Source organism: Callionymus lyra, chromosome 16 (genome assembly GCF_982586985.1).
Source record: "Callionymus lyra chromosome 16, fCalLyr1.hap1.1, whole genome shotgun sequence".
In the NCBI taxonomy this organism is placed as follows: domain Eukaryota; kingdom Metazoa; phylum Chordata; class Actinopteri; order Syngnathiformes; family Callionymidae; genus Callionymus; species Callionymus lyra.
In genome coordinates this window covers 8,176,014-8,195,245 of record NC_141833.1, presented here as the reverse complement: position 1 = coordinate 8,195,245, position 19,232 = coordinate 8,176,014, and the positions used below count along the sequence as shown (strand labels likewise).

The following is a 19,232-nucleotide window of genomic DNA, read 5'->3' as shown; positions in this document are numbered from 1 at the left end:
GATCTCGTGGGATTGAATCGTTCCTTAAACTGCATGTGATGTAATGACTGCGGAAGTTTAATTGCAACACAAAACTGAACAAACAGTCAATATTTGCGTGTTAATTTAAAATAAATAAACAGAACTATTTTTATTTTACACAGACATTTATATACAATAAAACGTATAATGCGTAAGTTAATGTATATTAAATAACAGTATGACGATACTATGACTCTTCTCATGACAAGCGGTTTATCCAGCTGTTCGTGCGTGCGTGCGTGCGCGCGTCGAGGGCGGGCCGTCATGACGAGCATGCTAGCAGCGTTAGCCGCTCTCTGCTAGCATGCTAGCTACACCACTGTGCGGTTCATTTTCGGGGCGGCACAATGGAGAACGTCCAGACAAACGCCCGCTTTCTTCCACTATCAAACACTAACAACAGCGTCTGAAGACAGACGCGGGTTTTTCCTTCGTGGACTATAGGCTGTCTCGACCCCCGGTGTGAGCGTTTGGATGGACTAATATGGGACCTCCAGGATGGGATTTGCCCAGCTAGCCGCGGCTAATGGTTGTTGCTGCTCACTAGCTTTGCGGCGATAGCGCTTTTAAAACAGGTACTTGGTGCTGTTTGTTTATCTCCATTATAATGTGTTTTTTTTACTAGGTATTTCTCATCATCACGCAAGAACTCGTTGTTTTCCTATTATTGTCAATGACTTGTAGTCGAAACCGTCGATGGTTTCATATTGTGGATGACATTGATCAACTTGTATGACAACATTAAAACATAAAAATACAAGTAAAACAAACTGTATGTCGATTAAATTATAAATATTAGCAACGTTAGCGACGAGCTAATGTGTTGAAGTTGGTGCCTGCGAGCTGTTTGCGGCGCTTGTTTACATGACTAGTTCATTCGTCATCCCTTCACGTTGTTTTTCTTCTTCACTTCCAGCTACTATTGTAGTACGTGTTCACTAAATTAGGAACTTGCTGTATTTGTTTAGTGTGTTTATATTAGTAAAGTACTATTGAGTAGTTAACCCATTTGAATATATTTTACTATATATGAGCTGAAAGTGTCAGTGTCATCTCAATATGGAATGTTTGAATTGTAACTTGTGATCTCATTATGAAATATTGGTTTTAAAGCTAATATGAATTAGAAAATATGAAGATTTAATGAATGATTTCTACAGATATATTTTGGTATTCTAATTCCAATCATTAAATGACTTTTTAAGTTCAATGGAAACAGTGAAAAGTGCTCTTACTAGTATTGTTTATGCCTTTTCAGCGCCCCGAGTTCTTTACACTAAGTTATACATTCTCACACTGATGGGAGTAGGCTGCGAAGCGGGGCGACAGCTGGAGCAATAGGGATAAAGTGTCTTGCCACTGTCTCACCCATGATTAGGATTTGAACCCACAACTTCTCAGCCCACAAGCCATCAACTCTACCACCTGAGCTACGATCAATCTTCAGCCCTTAATGGAGCGCAGATGATCACGTGATGATGTACAAGTCATGTAGCTGTGTACTTTTTATGGTATTCTCTTGTGGCACTATTATAGCAACATTTTTATATTGAATTTAAAAGGCTACAAATGAAAAAATATTGAAATTAGAAAATGTATAATTCCATTATTGGAATAAGAATATCAAACTGTGTAAAATTAAATAAACTATTGAATTTCAAAATAAAATAGAATCTTTCAATAGAGAAATCATTGTATTAATTTATCCAGTAACATGCACTCAGATTATTCTTTCATAAAATAAACACTGTACCTAATTTAAAGGGCAATGTTAACTAGGGTAAAGTTTCGTTATTTAAAACAGGATGACCACCTCATCATAATCATCATCTATCGATAACAGATTATTGTCCTGACCTTTCATGTGTTTAAACAAGACCAACAAAGGGTCCATTTTCACAAATGCAATGGCTACAATGGGTTACTGTGTATCTATATTCGTTCAGCAATCTCTTCCGCTCTAACCACCCTTGAATCAATTATGTATAGCCACCATTTGGCACCTTTCTTTGTCTGAGGTCAGTGATTCTCGTTTAATGTCTGTTTTCTTCTCCCTCAGTTGCTTGTTGATCTAATTAGAAACCGTCTCTGAGAAGAGAGTTCCTGGCACAACCATGCCTCCCAGGCCATCCTCAGGAGAACTATGGGGGATGCACTTGATGCCCCCCAGCATCCTCGTGGACTGCCTTTTGCCCAACGGCATGATCCTAACTTTGGAGTGCCTTCGGGAGGCCACGCTCATCACGGTCAAGCATGAGCTCTTCAAAGAGGCGAGGAAGTATCCTCTTTATCATCTGCTCCAGGAAGAGAGCTCCTATATCTTCGTCAGCGTAACGCAGGAGGCCGAGCGGGAGGAGTTTTACGACGAGACGAGGAGGCTGTGTGACCTGAGACTTTTTCAGGCTTTCCTCAAGGTCATTGAGCCAGTAGGCAACAGAGAGGAGAAAATCCTAAACAGAGAAATAGGTCAGCATTTTTAAAAAATGTGACTCTACGGATACTCCTTATTGAAAAATGTAACTGGAACTGATTTGTTGTAGGTTTTGCGATTGGAATGCCAATTTGTGAATTCGAGTTGGTGAAAGATCCGGAGGTGCAGGACTTCAGAAGGAATATTTTGAATGTCTGCAAAGAGGCTGTCGACCTCAGGGATAGCAACGGACCCCACAGTCGAGCTTTGTACGTCTACCCCCCCAACGTTGAGTCGCAGTCTGAGCTTCCCAGGCACATCTACAACAAGCTAGATAAAGGTAAGATAATGCTAATATTCTGAGGAACATCAAGTCATACCAAGTCCATTTCTTTTATCTTCGCAGGTCAAATAATCGTGGTCATCTGGGTGATCGTATCCCCAAGTAACGACAAACAGAAGTACACTCTTAAGATAAACCATGACTATGTGCCTGAACAAGTGATTGCAGAAGCGATTAGAAAAAAGACACGCAGCATGTTGCTCTCTCAAGAGCAGCTGAAGATGTGTGTGCAGGAGTATCAAGGAAAGTACATACTCAAAGTGTGCGGGTGTGATGAGTACCTCCTGGAAAAGTACCCGCTGAGTCAGTACAAGGTAATCTTAATCTCATGGATTAGCTTTCTCTTGTCATGGTGTTTACATCTGTGCGTGAATATATAGGTCATACATTTATGTGAAATCATGTTTCAAAAACCTGTTTAATAAAATGATTGCAATGTGACTTTTCCCAACGTCAGTACGTGCGCAGCTGCATCATGCTAGGACGCATGCCCAACTTGATGCTAATGGCAAAAGACAGCCTGTATTCTCAGCTGCCCATCGACAACTTCACGATGCCGTCATACGCGAGGAGAATATCTACAGCTACGCCTTACATGAACGGAGAAACGGCCGTTAAATCACTGTGGAGCATCAGTGGAACTCTGAGGATCAGGGTTCTCTGTGCCACCTACGTCAACGTCAACATAAGAGACATTGACAAGGTAATGATTATAAAATATATATATAGTGTCTTATTGTTATTTATTCTTTTAAAAAATAATTATTGTCCTGTCAACTAGATCTACGTCAGGACGGGGATATATCACGGCGGTGAGCAGTTGTGTGACAACGTTAACACCCAACGTGTTCCCTGTTCCAACCCCAGGTATGATCCCACGGTTTGTTAATCGTTATGCATCACATGAACGTTTATCTCAATGTTTGTCTTTCAGGTGGAACGAGTGGCTGAACTATGACATGTTCATTCCAGAAATCCCCCGGGCTGCCCGACTATGCCTCTCCATTTGTTCTGTTAAGGGACGTAAAGGAGCCAAAGAGGTTGGAATTATGTTTTAGAGATTAGAGAGTTTTTTTAGAAGTATATTTGTGCCATGTAAATAATAAAGGTTGAATTAACATTTTTTAATTATGAAATTGTATTGATATTTTATTGACATACATTTTGCATTTTTTTTTACGATATTTAGATCTACATTGAAATTTTGAATTGTCTTCATTTTATTAATTTAATTGAAATTCTTACTTCAATAATTAAAAAATCATCGTTCTAAAAGCAGACGATCATGTGACGATGTAGAATCACTGTATCAAGTGGCTTCACATTCTTTTTGTATGTTTTTATATTGAATATAAAGGCTACAAATGAAGAAATATTGAATTTAGAACATGTTTTTTTTAATTATTCGAATTGGAAAATCAAACTCGATGAATAAATGAAATGCATAAATTAACAAAAGAAGATAAATTAATTATAAAACTGATTATTTAAAATATCTAATTCCAATAATTTAAAGAAAAACTAATTCAAGCTTCACTATAAATATTCAATAAAAACGAATTCATCATTTCTATATAGAAACTATCCAGTTCAATTGTTCAAAAATAATGGGAAAATAAACAAAATTAAATGGAAAAAATGTTAAATTCAACCATTCACTATTCTGTTGGCACTGATATACTTGAATAGAGTTGCATGTCATGTTTTCTAACATGATATTCTGTTCTATTTCGGTAAAGGAACATTGTCCGCTGGCCTGGGGCAACATCAACTTGTTTGACTACACACACACGCTAGTATCGGGGAAGATGGCTCTGAACTTGTGGCCTGTTCCACATGGTCTAGAAGACCTGCTCAATCCTATTGGTGTTACAGGATCGAACCCCAACAAGGTTAGTTCTCAGAAAAGTTGTTCCGGAATTTCAAAGCACACCCCGCCTTTGCGTCAGCGCTATTGTATTAGTCCTTTTGAATCAAACTATTTTTATCTGCAGGACAATATCGAGGATTATGATCATTACAATAACTAAGCCTCTTATCCCTTTATTATTAATAGAATTTGCAAAGGCACCTTGTTATTAGTCGCCACCATTATGACCCCGATCCATGGTCTCCATTTCAGGAAACTCCATGTCTGGAACTGGAGTTCGACCACTTTAGTTGCCCCGTCAAGTTCCCGGACATGACGAACATAGAGGACCACGCCAACTGGAACATCTCCAGGGAGCTTGGCTTTAATTACTGTCACACCAGTTTGGTAAGTTTTTATAATCTCAACGTACACCCTCGCCATCCGTTCTCCTCAGTATTGACTTCTCGAATTAATAGATCTGGTTCCTTTTGGCAACACTTTTTAAAAGTATATTGGCTTAAAACAAATATTAACTACATCTTCAATTGGAGGTTTTTATGTGGCCTCCTGAACATTACATCATAGAAACAATTTGTAGTTGTAAATACGTCTGCTCGCTACATCATTCTTGTAAAAAAAGAAATCCGCTAGTAAATGACAACATCCTTTTTAAAATGCATTTAATATCTTATGTGTAGTTGTGTTTTGACTTACAAATTCCCCTGTTACCAGAAATTAGTTGACAATGACTCCAGTGTTTTTTTTTTGTGTTTTTTTCACGGTGTTTCTTTTCCCCGGCAACAGAGCAACAGGGTGGCACGAGACAACCCCTTCACGGAAAGTGACAATGAGCAGCTACGTCAGGTGTGTAACAGAGACCCGCTGTCTGAAATCACTGAGCAGGAGAAAGACTTTCTATGGAGGCACAGGTAATGTCACATGCGATGCGAGGTCTTCTGTCAAACCAGAAGAGCGTAAAATATAACACGACTGTTTTTCTTCTTGTAGACATTATTGTGCCAGCATGCCGGAGATCCTCCCGAAGATCCTCCTGGCAGTGAAATGGAACTCCAAGGATGAGGTTGCACAGGTGAGCTCAGGTTACCACTGTTGACTTAGGTTTATATTCACCAGACTTTGTGCTAAGAAACGGACACCAGCCGGTCGTGCATCTGCCGTCGACCTCATCCCATGCATGAATCTTGTCTTTCCTTTCAACCGTAGATGTATTGCCTTCTGAAGGACTGGCCCGCTATCAGGCCGGAACAAGCCATGGAATTGCTCGACTGCAACTTCCCCGATCCTATGATAAGAAACTTTGCCGTGAAGTGCCTTGAGAAATTTCTCACTGACGACAAACTCTCCCAGTACCTCATTCAGCTGGTTCAGGTACATAGTGTTCATCAGTGCTTCTGTATTTCACGGATATAATGATTATTTGTAATCTATTTTTTTTATTTTTATTCTTTAATGCGCAGGTTCTGAAGTATGAGCAATATCTTGATAACCCACTTGCACGTTTCCTGCTGAAGAAGGCACTGACCAATCAGAGGATAGGACATTTCTTCTTTTGGCATTTAAAGTGAGTAAATTGTAGAGTGTAACTGGCGTTTTCACATATACAACTTCTTATCAATTTACCTACTAGAGCACATGCGTCAATCTGGAGGCTGTGGAGACAAATCAAGGCACTTTATGTGGCGTGTAGCAAGGTTTTGGTTAATATAAATACATTTTTACATTGATATAGTGACTTGTGAATATGCTATTGTTGATGTCAGAAATCATTAGAAAACTACCAAAAAAAATAATAATTTGAACATACAGGTGGATGTAATACAAGGTAACAAGTTGGCTAACATGGAAGCTACACAGATAGTTATGTGACATTTTGCATTTTATAATTGGATAATAATTATAAATTATAATTATAAGTTTATAATTATAAACTTGGACCTTGATTAATATTTTGGACCTTGTGTGATCGAGCTTGGCATCAGTTTGGCACCACTGTGCTACAGAATTGTTATATATATTATTAATAATAATAATTATAATTATACAGTTAAAACGTTTTGTTTTGTAGAATGTTGTAATAAATAATTACAATCTCTGCTCCAAAGGTTACTGTTTGATCATGGCATAAAGAAAAAATATGGGAAATGCACATATATTATATTTATTGCATCATCACTAGTTTTCAGTTAATATCTAGTTTTATTTATATATATATATATATATATATATATACTGTATTTATAGAAAAAAAATGAAATGGTCTTGCATGTTTTTTTAATTGTGCACCAAAGTAGCTGCACCGACTTTTTATTTACTCTTAAAATTTGCAAACTGTAAATACATACTAAGCAAGTTTTACGTCTTAGTTTACATCGTACTTGAAGATGACGTGCACAGAACCAAAATATTTGCTTTAGTAAAATGTGTGTCCTCGCTTGGTAGCTTAAGAAAGAATGTTGAACTGATGGAATTTTAAGTTTAGAAAATACAAGAATAGGCAAATGACCAAATAAACATGGAGATGAAAACTTCCATGCGGAGGAAAGGTTGCCTATAAAAATGTGTCGGGGGTTGATTTCATGATTAACAAAAAGATCTAGATGACAATGGACTGAAATAAACACTGATGTCTTCATCTTATTATCTCCACTCAACCGTAATTTTAAATGTCAACATGAAATGTCAACATCCCGTTGTTGATTTGTTGACCTTTTATTGCTGGATAAACACTTGATGAACTGTGCACTTTTATCTGTTGTAGGTCAGAGATGCACAACAAGACGGTCAGCCAGAGGTTCGGCCTTCTCCTGGAGTCGTACTGCCGCGCTTGTGGAATGTACCTGAAGCACTTGAGCAGACAGGTGGAGGCCATGGAGAAACTCATCAATCTCACAGAACTCCTCAAGCAGGAGAAGAAGGATGAGGCGCAGAAGGTGGGCCGACTGCTGGCAGCTGTTTATCCTCAACACTCGCTTTCTCATGGTGGTTTTTTTGGGGCGACATCGCAGCAGATTAATATCGTGTTAAATACACTGACGTCAAATTAAAACAACACTAAAAACGTTGTTGTAAACAAAAGAAAAAAGACATTGTTCAAAGAGGCGAAAATAAATGTTTGATTGCTGAACAGCAAACAAGCCAGTCTGTAGGGAGTTCCGCCTCATTAAAATCCTGTTAACAGATTTGCTTCTGATTTTATGTTCCATCCGAGATGTTTCTTTTAAATCCTAATTTTCACCCTGAAGGTTCAAATGAAGTTTTTGGTGGAGCAGATGAAAAGACCTGATTACATGGACGCGCTGCAGAGCTTCACCTCCCCGCTCAACCCTGCACATCAGCTGGGAAACCTTCGGTACGGACACACTGTTCACACTCCTATTCTTTAGTCACGTCTCTTATATGAGTCTAATGATGATGTTGCTCCTCGACTGTGTTAATGTGGCTCTCATGAGATGGTAGAATATTGGACTTATAATGTAGAAATGGGAGCTTATTTTTTAATTACTATTTTAATCCTTAACAATATTTATGTTCATTAGATTAATTACCTATTTTTACTGCTTTTCTTTTGTGATTCTTTGTATTTCTTCTCCCTCGCACATATTTAAAGCGGATTAAAAGAAGAAATAATGCAACTAAATATAATTAACAGTATAGTAGTTGGTCTGATAGCTGGTCAGGTCTGATAATACTGCATCAGTTTTAGATGCAGTATCATGATGCAGTGTCTTCATTTTAACGGCCACCAGATGGCACTCTCTGCTTTAGTCGTTGACTCTGATCTAACATTTTGATTTAACCTCATTTTCAAACTAAGAGTGCCATCTAGTGGCCTTTTTAAGTTAAGACTGTGTTATAAAGCCTCAAAAAACCCCAAGTATGGTAGTGGTTTTGGATTGTATTACATTTTTCTTTATACTTAATTTATAATGTCATTGTTTAATTAAAAAAATAATAATAATAAAACGATAAATAATAAAAAAAAAATTGTATTTTATAGCTTAATTCACAATTCCCTAACCTCCAATGTCTGTTGATTACTTCAGTTGATATTTTGTTGTTGTTCTATTTGTAAACGCAGAACTGCACATGATATCTGATCTCATGTGACTCAACTTCTGCTTCACTCTCTTCTCCTCACACGTCTTCTGCTTCAGCCTGGAGGAATGCCGGATGATGTCGTCAGCCAAGCGACCGCTCTGGCTTAATTGGGAAAACCCAGATATGATGTCAGAGCTGTTGTTCCAGAACAACGAAATCATCTTCAAAAACGGAGACGGTGAGTTTTCTCTCCTTTTTTTTCTAGACCATCTTCCTGCACTGCTGCAGGTTTGCGTACACAGACGAGATGGAAGACGTTGAGCCTTGAGGGGTGACATGAACAAGACCGTCTGTGCTCCGAAGAGACGACTTTGAAAGAAAAAGTCACATTGCTCTAATCACGCGTCACAAATGCGAACGCGCCGCCGTCACAAAAACGGCTTTGACGCCTTGAAATCCTATTGCGTGATGAGTTTGATCAAAGGGCAGCCGATATTCACCCCAGTGTTAACCCCCTCCTTGTCTCTTCGCTGCTCCGCAGATCTGAGGCAGGACATGCTGACACTGCAGATCATTAGGATAATGGAGAACATCTGGCAGAACCAAGGCCTTGATCTCAGGTACGCGCCTCACCTCGCCATGACGGCGATGATGCAGCCGCACGCAACAAGGGCTGCATGTCGTTCATGCCTGCATGCAGATGAGCTGCGACCCCAACTCACCCTCCCGGGTCATTAACTGGTTCAACACCGTTCTCCAAGGATCGCCATCGACGCCTGAAAGTAACTCTACGTCCATGTGTTTTCCCAGAATGCTTCCCTACGGCTGCCTGTCGATCGGCGACTGCGTCGGGTTGATCGAGGTCGTCAGGAACTCTCACACCATCATGCAGATTCAATGTAAAGGCGGCCTGAAGGGGGCGCTGCAGTTCAACAGCCACACACTGCATCAGTGGCTCAAGGACAAGAACAAAGGGGAGATGTGAGTGGTGGACTCGAGTCAATCGGTTCGAGCCCTCGACTCAAACGCTCTCATGTCCAGGTACGACCAGGCCATCGACCTGTTCACCCGCTCCTGTGCAGGCTACTGTGTAGCCACCTTCATCCTGGGCATCGGCGATCGACACAACAGCAACATCATGGTCAAAGATGACGGACAGGTAGAGTCGACCACAGAACCAGTGCCTTTTTTTATCTATTTTACAACTTGATCAATGGTTTCTGTCTTCACAGCTGTTCCACATCGACTTCGGACACTTCCTGGATCACAAGAAGAAGAAGTTCGGCTACAAGAGGGAGCGAGTTCCGTTCGTCCTCACGCAAGACTTCTTGATAGTGATTAGCAAAGGAACGCAGGAGTGCACCAAAACACGAGAGTTTGAAAGGTAACGCTGCCGCTTGATCATTTGTTTGAATCTTCGTAACACTATATTATTAATTCAATTCAATTTTATTTAAAGTGTCTTATCATAACAAAGTTATCTCAATACACTATAAAGTTGAAGTAAGACTATAGTTGAAAAACAGATCCCAGCAATTCAATTATTTTATTCAATACAATACAAAATGTATCAAGATAATGAATTTAAAAAAAAGGAATTGCAACTTTTTTGCAATCATCTTTTTGCATTGTCATCTTCTATAAAAACGTCAAATTAAAAAAAGAAATAAAATGGACCAGGATGCTTTGCTCATGGGTGACACACTGAGGAAGAATTACTGTGGTTGTCATTAAAATGCGATCTCCTTAACCTGCTGTTACTGCAGAAGGGTTAGCCAAAGGTTAGCATCAGCAGCATTGGTCAATCACGTGTATATGTATATGTACAATTATTGGAACTTTAAAGTATAGAAATGGAAAGTTAAGCAAGACATATTTCAGCCCTATTTTCAACCTTTTCACATTTAATTATCTATAATACAAAAGCGACATTTTTCTCTCTGCATGATTTCTGCTCATAATCATAAGCTCCACTGGCTCCGACGACAGTTTTCGATCTTGTATTTGCTCTAAAAAAATCCATAATTTGCTCTTTATTTCATCCGTTTTCCTTTCCTTCTCCACCCGCAGGTTCCAAGAGATGTGCTACAAAGCTTACCTGGCCATCCGGCAGCACGCCAACCTCTTCATCAACCTCTTCTCCATGATGCTGGGCTCGGGGATGCCGGAGCTGCAGTCCTTCGACGACATCGCCTACATCCGGAAGACCCTGGCGCTGGACAAGACGGAGCAGGAGGCCCTGGACTACTTCATGAAGCAGATGAACGACGCCCATCATGGCGGCTGGACGACCAAAATGGACTGGATCTTCCACACCATCCGCCAGCATGCCATGAATTAAAAAGGATCTCCGTCAGGATCTGCCAGCGCGGGATGAAAACAAGGGTGCTACAAAGAGACTCGACGAGTGTCTGACCCCCAACCCTCCCCCCCACCCCTTACTATTTGGACTAAATCCAAGTTGACTTGTAATCTTTATAAGAACTAAACCATTGAAAAGGACCTCGAGAATGATGCCCTTTTCCACCCCAAAACCCAGACACTTTATCCACATGGACTTCAGCCATCAGCATTTATTTTTGTGGTGAATCATCCTCACGTCCGGCTTTTAAAAAAGAAAAAAAAGAAATCACTTTTACTACCTATAAAGAATGTAGACTCAAGTGAGATAGATGAAGACTTGAGAAGTCTGGCAGAAGAAATCTCTTATTTAGCATTTACTACTTTTTTATATTTTGCTTGTTTTCCTAAGACTCTATTGTAGCGAAGTGGCATCCCTTTTTTTCTACATCGGTATCTCCATGGTTTCGTACGCACGGTGCACATATTCCTACCTTTTTTTTTTTTTTTTTTCTTTTGAGTATCTCTACTGAGCCAAAGTACTGGATGTGTAAGCCTTCCACTCACCAGTCTTATTGAAAAGAGAGAAAGGAAAAAAAAGAAAAAGAGACGCTGTTATTCCACATCCCATCGATCCGCAGCACTGATCTCTGCAGTATTTCCTTTTTTAAAAATGTTGTTCATCAGTATTATGTCGGATGCAGAGGCACAAGAACTCCTGGTGACTTGGGACGTCCTGCTTTAGACCCCGACATGAATCCGTCTCGCTTGAATGGGAAGAATCACATGATCTCTATGCAAGTTGTGATCTCATCTACACGGCAAGACGACGTCAGGAAAAAAAACGTCTCTGAGGACGAACTCTGGGCAGGGAGGCATGAAAGAGAAACCACAATGCTGCTCTAACTCTCTCCATACAAAAGGGACACGAGGGTCGAGGGGCTTCTGCGGATCACGGATTGGGCCAAGGAGGACTTTTCATACTTGTGTAATCCCGACTTGTGACATTTATTTTTTTTCCCTCCGATTGTTGCCCCCTCTTGTGCGAGAGAGAAGTCTATGCAGATCTGCTCGCTGCACACGTAGGAGGTCAGTTCTAGCATTAACCAAATGACACACGGGGAGGTTTCCTGGACACTCTTAAGTGCCGTATCTGTGTCTTCTGTTGTGTTTGTGTGTGTGTGTGTGGGGGGGGGTTGAAGGAGACGCTCATGTCGAAGTGCTTCTGTGCAGGATGCAGAGCAGTGGGCCGGACCCATTCAAACCGTTAAAACTCAACCCATATACACTAACTGCTACTTTTTCCCTGTTCTTGTCTCGGTTTTTTGTTTTTTTCTCACACTGCATTATGCATGAGGTCCTGGAATATTTTACTTTGTACTTTGACCTGATGTTGTTTACTTGAATTTCATGTATAGAAATCATCGTGTGTGTGTGTGTGCGTGCGCGAGTGTGTGAGTTACAACAAAGTAACAATGAAGGTAACAAATACCGCTACTACGTGTGCAGATTCTATCCTTGAATAACTACAGAGGTAATATATTTTTGTATTTTTAAATATGAGCAAACTGCTAACCAAAAGAGAAAAAAAAAAAAAAAGGAGGAACCATGGCTAACCATCCTCATGCAAACCTAGTAGACAGCTTCCAGTTGTTGAAACGATATGAATGACAGAAGCAGTGGTGGGATGAAGGACTTGGGAGTCTAAGCACAAGGAGGAAGACGCTACCCTGCATGTTTTGAAACAATCCATGTTAGTTACCTACCCATCTGTAAATAGATATATAAATATATATCATAAATACGTCTTCAAATACTTGTTTTAATCATTCTCATGTCTGATATTGAACTGTAAGCCTTCATTTAATGTACCGGTAATAAAACATTTCCCCAACTAATGTGTACTTAAGATGTGGAGACTTTTATTTTTGGAAGAACTAATGCAACGGCACTTATGTCACGTTATATGCTTCTTTTTTTTCAAGCCTTTGCTAGGAGTATATGTGTTGACAAGAATCTGGCTTTACAATATGTATCTCTATCGTGATACTGTAGTAACGAGCATATATTTGTAGTATTGTCGAGTACTTGAGTCTGGTTTTGCAGAATTTACAGACCAATTGACTTTTAGGTATGTAACTGCTTTCATTTGTTTTGCTGCCAAATTATGTCTAAACATCAGCTTTAAAAGCTGCTTGAGTTGACTGTATCCTCTTGTCCTCAGCCATTGCCGGGATTTCAATGTTCTTCCATAATTGAGTTCGTAATGACTGCTGCCATCTTGCGCCCGGAAGTTTACGTGTTAATTGTAAATAATAAATGAATTATTTGGATTTTAAACGCTTTATTGAAATATACAAACTCAAATAACTATGTTAAAAATAAATACAATTCATACAGTCCTGTTGAATATCAATACAATATTGTGAATATAAAGTAATATATCTGTCCATCAAAATCCATCTTTTTTTCCACACCCCTACTGTCAAGAGTAGAATAATCGTAAAAAAAGTTGTTTCGATAAATATTTTCTTATTTTTTGTGTATAAGGTAAATTTTAGTGTACTACTTTCTAGTCCACATATTAGTGACTCCCCCTACTGTTGGGATACTTGCAACTGAAAAAACTGTCTCCAATCCTAACTCCTGGTCCACATTTTTTATGTATTTATTGTTTACAAAACAGTAAAAAAGGCACTTGTTGGGTTGTTTTCCCCCATTTTCTTTTCCTGGGAGGACCTGTGTAAACAGTCTTGATAGAAATGAATGCAACCGCCGTCTCTAACTCCTTGTGTACGCCAATGAACGAATATATTTCTACTTCAGTAGCATTCTCCTAGTGTGTACTTTGACGCCGGCTCGCTGCACATCCTGGCGGACAGGTGAGCGAGACGCTGAGTCAGCTTGACCAGGCCCACCAGCAGCGCCCCCCCGCCCAGCATCAGGCCGGGCCACAGCAGCGCCCGCAGGCTCCTCCTCAAGGGGAAGGTCCTGTTCAAGATGGCGTGTCCAGGGGGTCTGCTGAGGTCCAGGTAGCAGGAAGAGGAAGTCCCCCGATGAGCGTCCAGGCTGCTCTTCACTTCCAGCACTTCCTGTTGAAGCTCCTCCGCACTCATCCGACATTTGGGAACGTAGAAACACTGGAAGAGAGAAATGTTCCCTTCTTTAATTCTTTCCTTCCTTCCTTTATTTATATGCTTCCTTTCTTCTCCGTTCTTTTTTCTATGCACCCTTTCAACCATTCTTCCTCCCCTCTTCCCTTCTTTCTCTACTCAACTAATCTATTACTTTTATTTTCTCCCTCTTTTCTGTTCTTCCATCCTACCCTTGTCCATTTCTTATATCCCTCCTTATACCATCCCTTCATTCCTTCCTACCATCCTAGCTTGCTTCTTATATTAACTCCTTCCGTCCTTTTTCCCATCCCTTCATTTCTTCCTTGTTTTCTTCCTTCCATTCCTCTGTCAATTCATCCTTTACTTTGTTTCTGCATATAATTGACTCTGCCTTCTGTTCCTTCCTTGCTTCCTCTTACATTCTTTCCTATCCTACTTCCTTTCCCCCTCCCCTCTTCCCTTCTTACCCTCCTATAATTCTTCCCTTTTCCCTTAATCTAGCCCTTCCTCTCTGTGACCGCATCTATTCTCTCCTTTGCTCCTTCTTTTCTGTCCTTCCTTCCTCTCTCCTTGTTCTTCCATCCCTTCTTTATTAATTGTCATTCTTCTTACCATCCTTCCTCTTTCTGGTTATTTCTTTCTTTTTTTTCTGCACCCAATCTGTTTGAGATACTGCTCATTCCTTTCTTCACAACTACCCTCATTCCTTCTATTCATCTTTTTTCTTGCCTGGCTTTTTTTCCCTTCATTAATCCTCCCTTCCTCTCATTTTCTCATCAGCATGTACACCCCTTTTCCTAGTTTACCGTCTTCTTTTAATCATGTATTCTTTATATATATATATATTCCCTGGTTTTCCTTCTTATCATTTTCTTCCTCTAAGCCATTTCATTTTACTTTCTTTACATCCTTCCTTCCATTGGGTCGTCTGTCTCTCTTATTTCTTTCCATTTTTTCATCCTTATTGCAATCAACCGTCCTTCCGTCCCTCCTTTCCTTCTTCCCCTCCTATATTCCTCCCTCTTATTGTCCGTCCTTATTTGCAATATGTCTTTCCTGTTTCCCCCTTATCATTCCTTCTTTACCTTTTCCTATTCTCCCTTTCATTTCAATCCTTACATCCTTTTTACCCTTCTTTCATCTGGTTTTCATCTCCATCTTGATATTGTTTTCTTCCTTTCTTCACTTCATCCCTTCCATTCGTCACTTGTTTCTTCTATATGTATTCATTCCATTCATCATCTGCTCCTTCCTTGCCTCCTTTTTCCTTCTTTTCTATCCTCCTCTATTCTGTCTCATACTTGTCATTTTCCTTCCATCCATTTCTCTCTTTCGTGAAAACATTTAAATGTAACTCCAGCAACATCTTGTATCAATAAGAAGCTGAGGAGAGATAGAGAAGTCAAGTGTCGACGGTGGATCATCTGTGATCACATCAGAGGTTGATGGAGTTTCTTCTGCTGCTCTTCCTTCTCTCCTCACAGTTATTTACACCCACAGCAGCTCCTCTCTGTCCCGTCTGCTGTCAGACCCCACACTTGAACCCTGACCCGCCACTGACCCCCCCAGCACTCGCTCACCTCGGCGCTCAGAGCCAGCGCCTCTTCGTCAAAATGCAGCAGAGCCCTGCGACCGGAGGCCGTGAGGTTGACCGTCGCCCTGAGGCAGGGGGCTCGGCTCACCCCCCGGCAGTCCAGACCCTCGTCCTGGAGGCCGGTGGACAGAAGCACACAGCCGCTGACCTTCTCCCACCTGCTGGAGACGGAGAAGGAAACACCTGGATCCTGTGGAGGGATGTTGCTTTGACATGACAGGTTGGATGTGATGGAAGATGCTGAGAATCTTTCTTTTTTTTTTTACCTTCACCTTTCTAGTCATATGATCGGTGTCTTGTTCTCCTCCAGTGAAGGACGGTCAGACAATTCAAACGAATCAGAGACGTTAGTGGAGAAGTTAATATTTTATTGCTGTAAAGTTCAAACAACACTTCTTTAAGTGTCTCGTGGTGAGTTCAGGCTCCAGTTCATGGAGTGATGATGTAAGATGATGGAACAGTTATACTTTTCTATTATTTGTTTTATTTCATCCTTTATATATCCTTCTTCTATCTTGATCTGGCTTATTTTTGCTCTTTCTTTCTTTATTGTTACAACCTTTTTTCTTGCCTTTTCTTCTCACTTCATTTATCCTTTCTTACACCCATTTAACCCATGTCCGCCTTTTCCTTTTTCCATTCTTTCTTGTCTTCCTTTTATCATGTCTTCTTTAAATGTAATAGTTTTTCTCTCTTTCTTCTGGTCTTCCTTTCTTCCTTCTCTTCTACCGTCATTTGCTTCCTCTAAAAAAATCCCATTTTACTTCTTTCATTATGGTCTTCAGTATTTCTTTCTTTCTTATGTCTCTTTTTGTACAGAAAATGTCTTTCTTTCGTTCTTATTTCCATCTCCCTTCTTCACTCCCTCCCTCCTTCCCTGCAACAGTTCCTTCCTTTCCTTCTTCCTCCCTCCCGATCTCCCCTCTGCCTGTCTTTTCTCTGCTTTTTTCTCCTCCTTTCGCCTGAGGTTCATTTTTTCTTTCTATCATCCTTTATCCATTTACATATCCCTCCTTTCTCTTACTTCCTTTATCACCTCCGTTCTTCCTGGTCATTTTCTCTACTTTTTTTATCATGCTTTTTCCTCCATGTTTTTTCAAATATTATCCTTATTTCAATTGTCCTTTACTGTCTTTCTTGCTTAATTCATTCTGCATTCCTTCCTTTCTACTTTTCTCCATCCTATTCTTTCCTGTGCCTGTCCATCCTTTTTTCAAGATCATTTTCTGTCTTCCGTCTCCTTTCTTCCTTTTCTTCTTAACATTTTCTTTTCTCCCTCCTTTTCATTTTTCCTTCCTTCATTATTTGTTATATATAAACATCCTTCCTCTCTCTTTCTCTTTCATTCCTTTACCTCAGTCCTTTATTATGGTCATTTATCTCTTTTTTTATTTCCCCTTCTCTCTATTTCTTTCTTTCTTTAACCTTTATTTCCTCCTTCCTTTCTTCTTTTCTCCTTTCCTTCCTCCCATTCTTCCATTTTCAAATACCTCCTCCCCCTCCATCTTTTTGTCTTCCTTAATCTTTATTACATACTTATTCTTCTCATCTTTTCTTATTTAAGTACTTTCTTTCTTTACCAAATACCCTCATTCTGTACTTTTCTTCACCATCGGCAAATGAAAGATCTATATTTCTCATGCTTTCTACTATAATTCCTATTTGTTATATTTTAGTCAAAGCAATATTTACATGTTATATAGCTGGATATATTTTCTTCAAAATAACCACCCGTTATGCCAGTAGTTCCACTCTGAAATACATACATTTAAATTTTAAATCCACCTCCTTCACCTTTCAACTCTGGGTGATTGAATCCTGCGCATGAGCGACCAAATGTATCATAAATATTCACATTTATATTCATCACTTTCTTATTTACCTGTTGACGTGCGGCTTGACCATGGTGATGGCCACCACGGAGAACATGAGCACGGAGAAGGCCATCATGCCGAAGCCCAGGAGGATGGCTCGATCCTCGCCGGAGCTGGGCGCCTGCGTCCGTGCCCTTTGCCCCGGCTGGCCTTGTTCTCCTCCTCTGCTCCGCTGCGACTCCAGAACCGCGGCGGCGTGAAGAAGCTCCTGACGCCTCTCATCAGCACCGGGACAGAGATCAACACATGTGGGTGTCTCATGCAAAAAATACTGTTTGCAATTGTCAAAATAATGATTAAATAAGATGTTTGATGATGATGATAAGGTGTTCGTAACGTGACGACATTTAATCGAACTATTAGTCAAACCCTTACCTTGTCTGTCTCCTCCGCGCCCCCTGCAGGTTGATGTTAACAGGGATGCTGAAGGACCTCCTCGGAGAAGTTTTATTCAAGAACATGACGACACAAATCAAAGCTTAAATCTGAACCTTGTTTGTCACAAGATGAAGGTCCGGACTCAGCAGCAGGGCTGGTGCAAGGATTGGATTGGAGTTCAATCTCAAGGGGAAACTGTGTTGTTCAACAAGGGCTCAAAGGTGAGAACCAAAACAACCTCCACCCTGGTGATGGTTTCCATGGCAACGGCAGGTGAGACAGGTAGGATGTGCCGCATTAGCCGTCAGGAAGAACAAAAGCATGTCTGCGTGGATCCTCCATGAATTATTGACTTGCATCACAGACTAAACAATAATTCAAGCTCCGGCGAAGAGCAGCTAATGAATCCTGCAGGTTCTGCTCACACAACACAGAGAAAAACAAACACACAGACAGATTTTATTTGGTGAAAGATCGATCGCCCAGACAAACACTGACTAGAGCATGATGTCAGCAACATCTACACAATGTACAATTTATTCTCATGTTTGTTTGTAACATCTGATTTAAGGAGCATTACATTTCCCATATTTACTATTAAGATAAAGAATAAATCAAAAGCCTAAAATGCATGTATTCATGGAAAATGAGGTTCAGGTAAATCATCCTCCTTTCATTTATCATTCCTTAAATTGGTTTAATGTTAAGATAATAACATAAAAAGAGTTGCAATGCAGGCCATTCATTCGTTACAGCAGGAATAGCAACATCGTGCTACAAGCTACATGCTAATAATAGGTAAAGGAAACAAGCTTGTTGAGTTGTCATTTTAGTTTCTTCGCCAGAAAATAGAATGTATTCTACATGATTGTGACGCGTAGTTGACTTTTGACTGAACTTTGGGTCAAGTTGAGTGTTTAAGACGAAGAAATATAATGTTTTATCGACCTAGCTAGCAATGCTAATGGTTGGCCGCCGCTGTTGTCACAATGGAAAGTTTTTGGATATAATTTTCTGATAATGGAGATGAAGGACTTTTGTAAAATACTAATGGAAGTATAATTTAATAGCTTTTTATACACACTTAACTCTCTGTACTAGCCATGTTTATTCATACTGACAATCTTTCTTTATTAGCTACTTACAGTGTTGTGTTATTTTAGTATACCAAACAAAGCAAAACTATACATACGTGTGAGTTTACTTGTAACTAGTAGTAACGAACAGTAATTCCTTCGACTTACC

The 19,232-nt window shown here is 40.0% G+C and overlaps 2 protein-coding genes across 2 annotated transcripts; one reads left to right on the top strand and one right to left on the bottom strand.

The window, feature by feature from the left end:
• Positions 1 to 342: 342 nt before the first annotated feature.
• On the top strand, positions 343 to 12,627 carry pik3ca (phosphatidylinositol-4,5-bisphosphate 3-kinase, catalytic subunit alpha). The gene is made up of 21 exons (XM_087810394.1): positions 343 to 596; positions 2,081 to 2,487; positions 2,562 to 2,771; positions 2,838 to 3,088; positions 3,232 to 3,477; positions 3,556 to 3,641; positions 3,709 to 3,814; positions 4,514 to 4,666; positions 4,897 to 5,031; positions 5,431 to 5,555; positions 5,635 to 5,716; positions 5,851 to 6,015; positions 6,105 to 6,208; positions 7,406 to 7,577; positions 7,890 to 7,996; positions 8,802 to 8,923; positions 9,227 to 9,305; positions 9,496 to 9,666; positions 9,727 to 9,844; positions 9,918 to 10,069; positions 10,756 to 12,627. Exons 2-21 carry the CDS (start codon positions 2,136 to 2,138, stop codon positions 11,024 to 11,026), a joined length of 3,207 nt encoding a protein of 1,068 aa, XP_087666520.1. The 5' UTR covers positions 343 to 596; positions 2,081 to 2,135; the 3' UTR covers positions 11,027 to 12,627.
• Positions 12,628 to 13,847: 1,220 nt separating this feature from the next.
• Positions 13,848 to 18,070, bottom strand: kcnmb3 (potassium calcium-activated channel subfamily M regulatory beta subunit 3). Its single transcript, XM_087811765.1, has 4 exons — positions 17,985 to 18,070; positions 17,618 to 17,824; positions 15,722 to 15,896; positions 13,848 to 14,165 (listed from the first exon to the last, which is right to left on the bottom strand). Exons 1-4 carry the CDS (start codon positions 18,068 to 18,070, stop codon positions 13,848 to 13,850), a joined length of 786 nt encoding a protein of 261 aa, XP_087667891.1.
• Positions 18,071 to 19,232: the final 1,162 nt, after the last annotated feature.

Coding starts and splice junctions, on each gene's coding strand:
- pik3ca (XM_087810394.1), top strand. CDS start 2,136: ATGCCTCCCAGGCCATCCTCAGGAGAACTATGGGGGATGCACTTGATG. Junction 2,488..2,561: donor AATCCTAAACAGAGAAATAG/GTCAGCATTTTT, acceptor GATTTGTTGTAG/GTTTTGCGATTGGAATGCCA. Junction 2,772..2,837: donor CTACAACAAGCTAGATAAAG/GTAAGATAATGC, acceptor TTATCTTCGCAG/GTCAAATAATCGTGGTCATC.
- kcnmb3 (XM_087811765.1), bottom strand. CDS start 18,070: ATGTTCTTGAATAAAACTTCTCCGAGGAGGTCCTTCAGCATCCCTGTT. Junction 17,825..17,984: donor GCGCGGAGGAGACAGACAAG/GTAAGGGTTTGA, acceptor TGCTGATGAGAG/GCGTCAGGAGCTTCTTCACG. Junction 15,897..17,617: donor GTCAAGCCGCACGTCAACAG/GTAAATAAGAAA, acceptor CTCCGTCTCCAG/CAGGTGGGAGAAGGTCAGCG.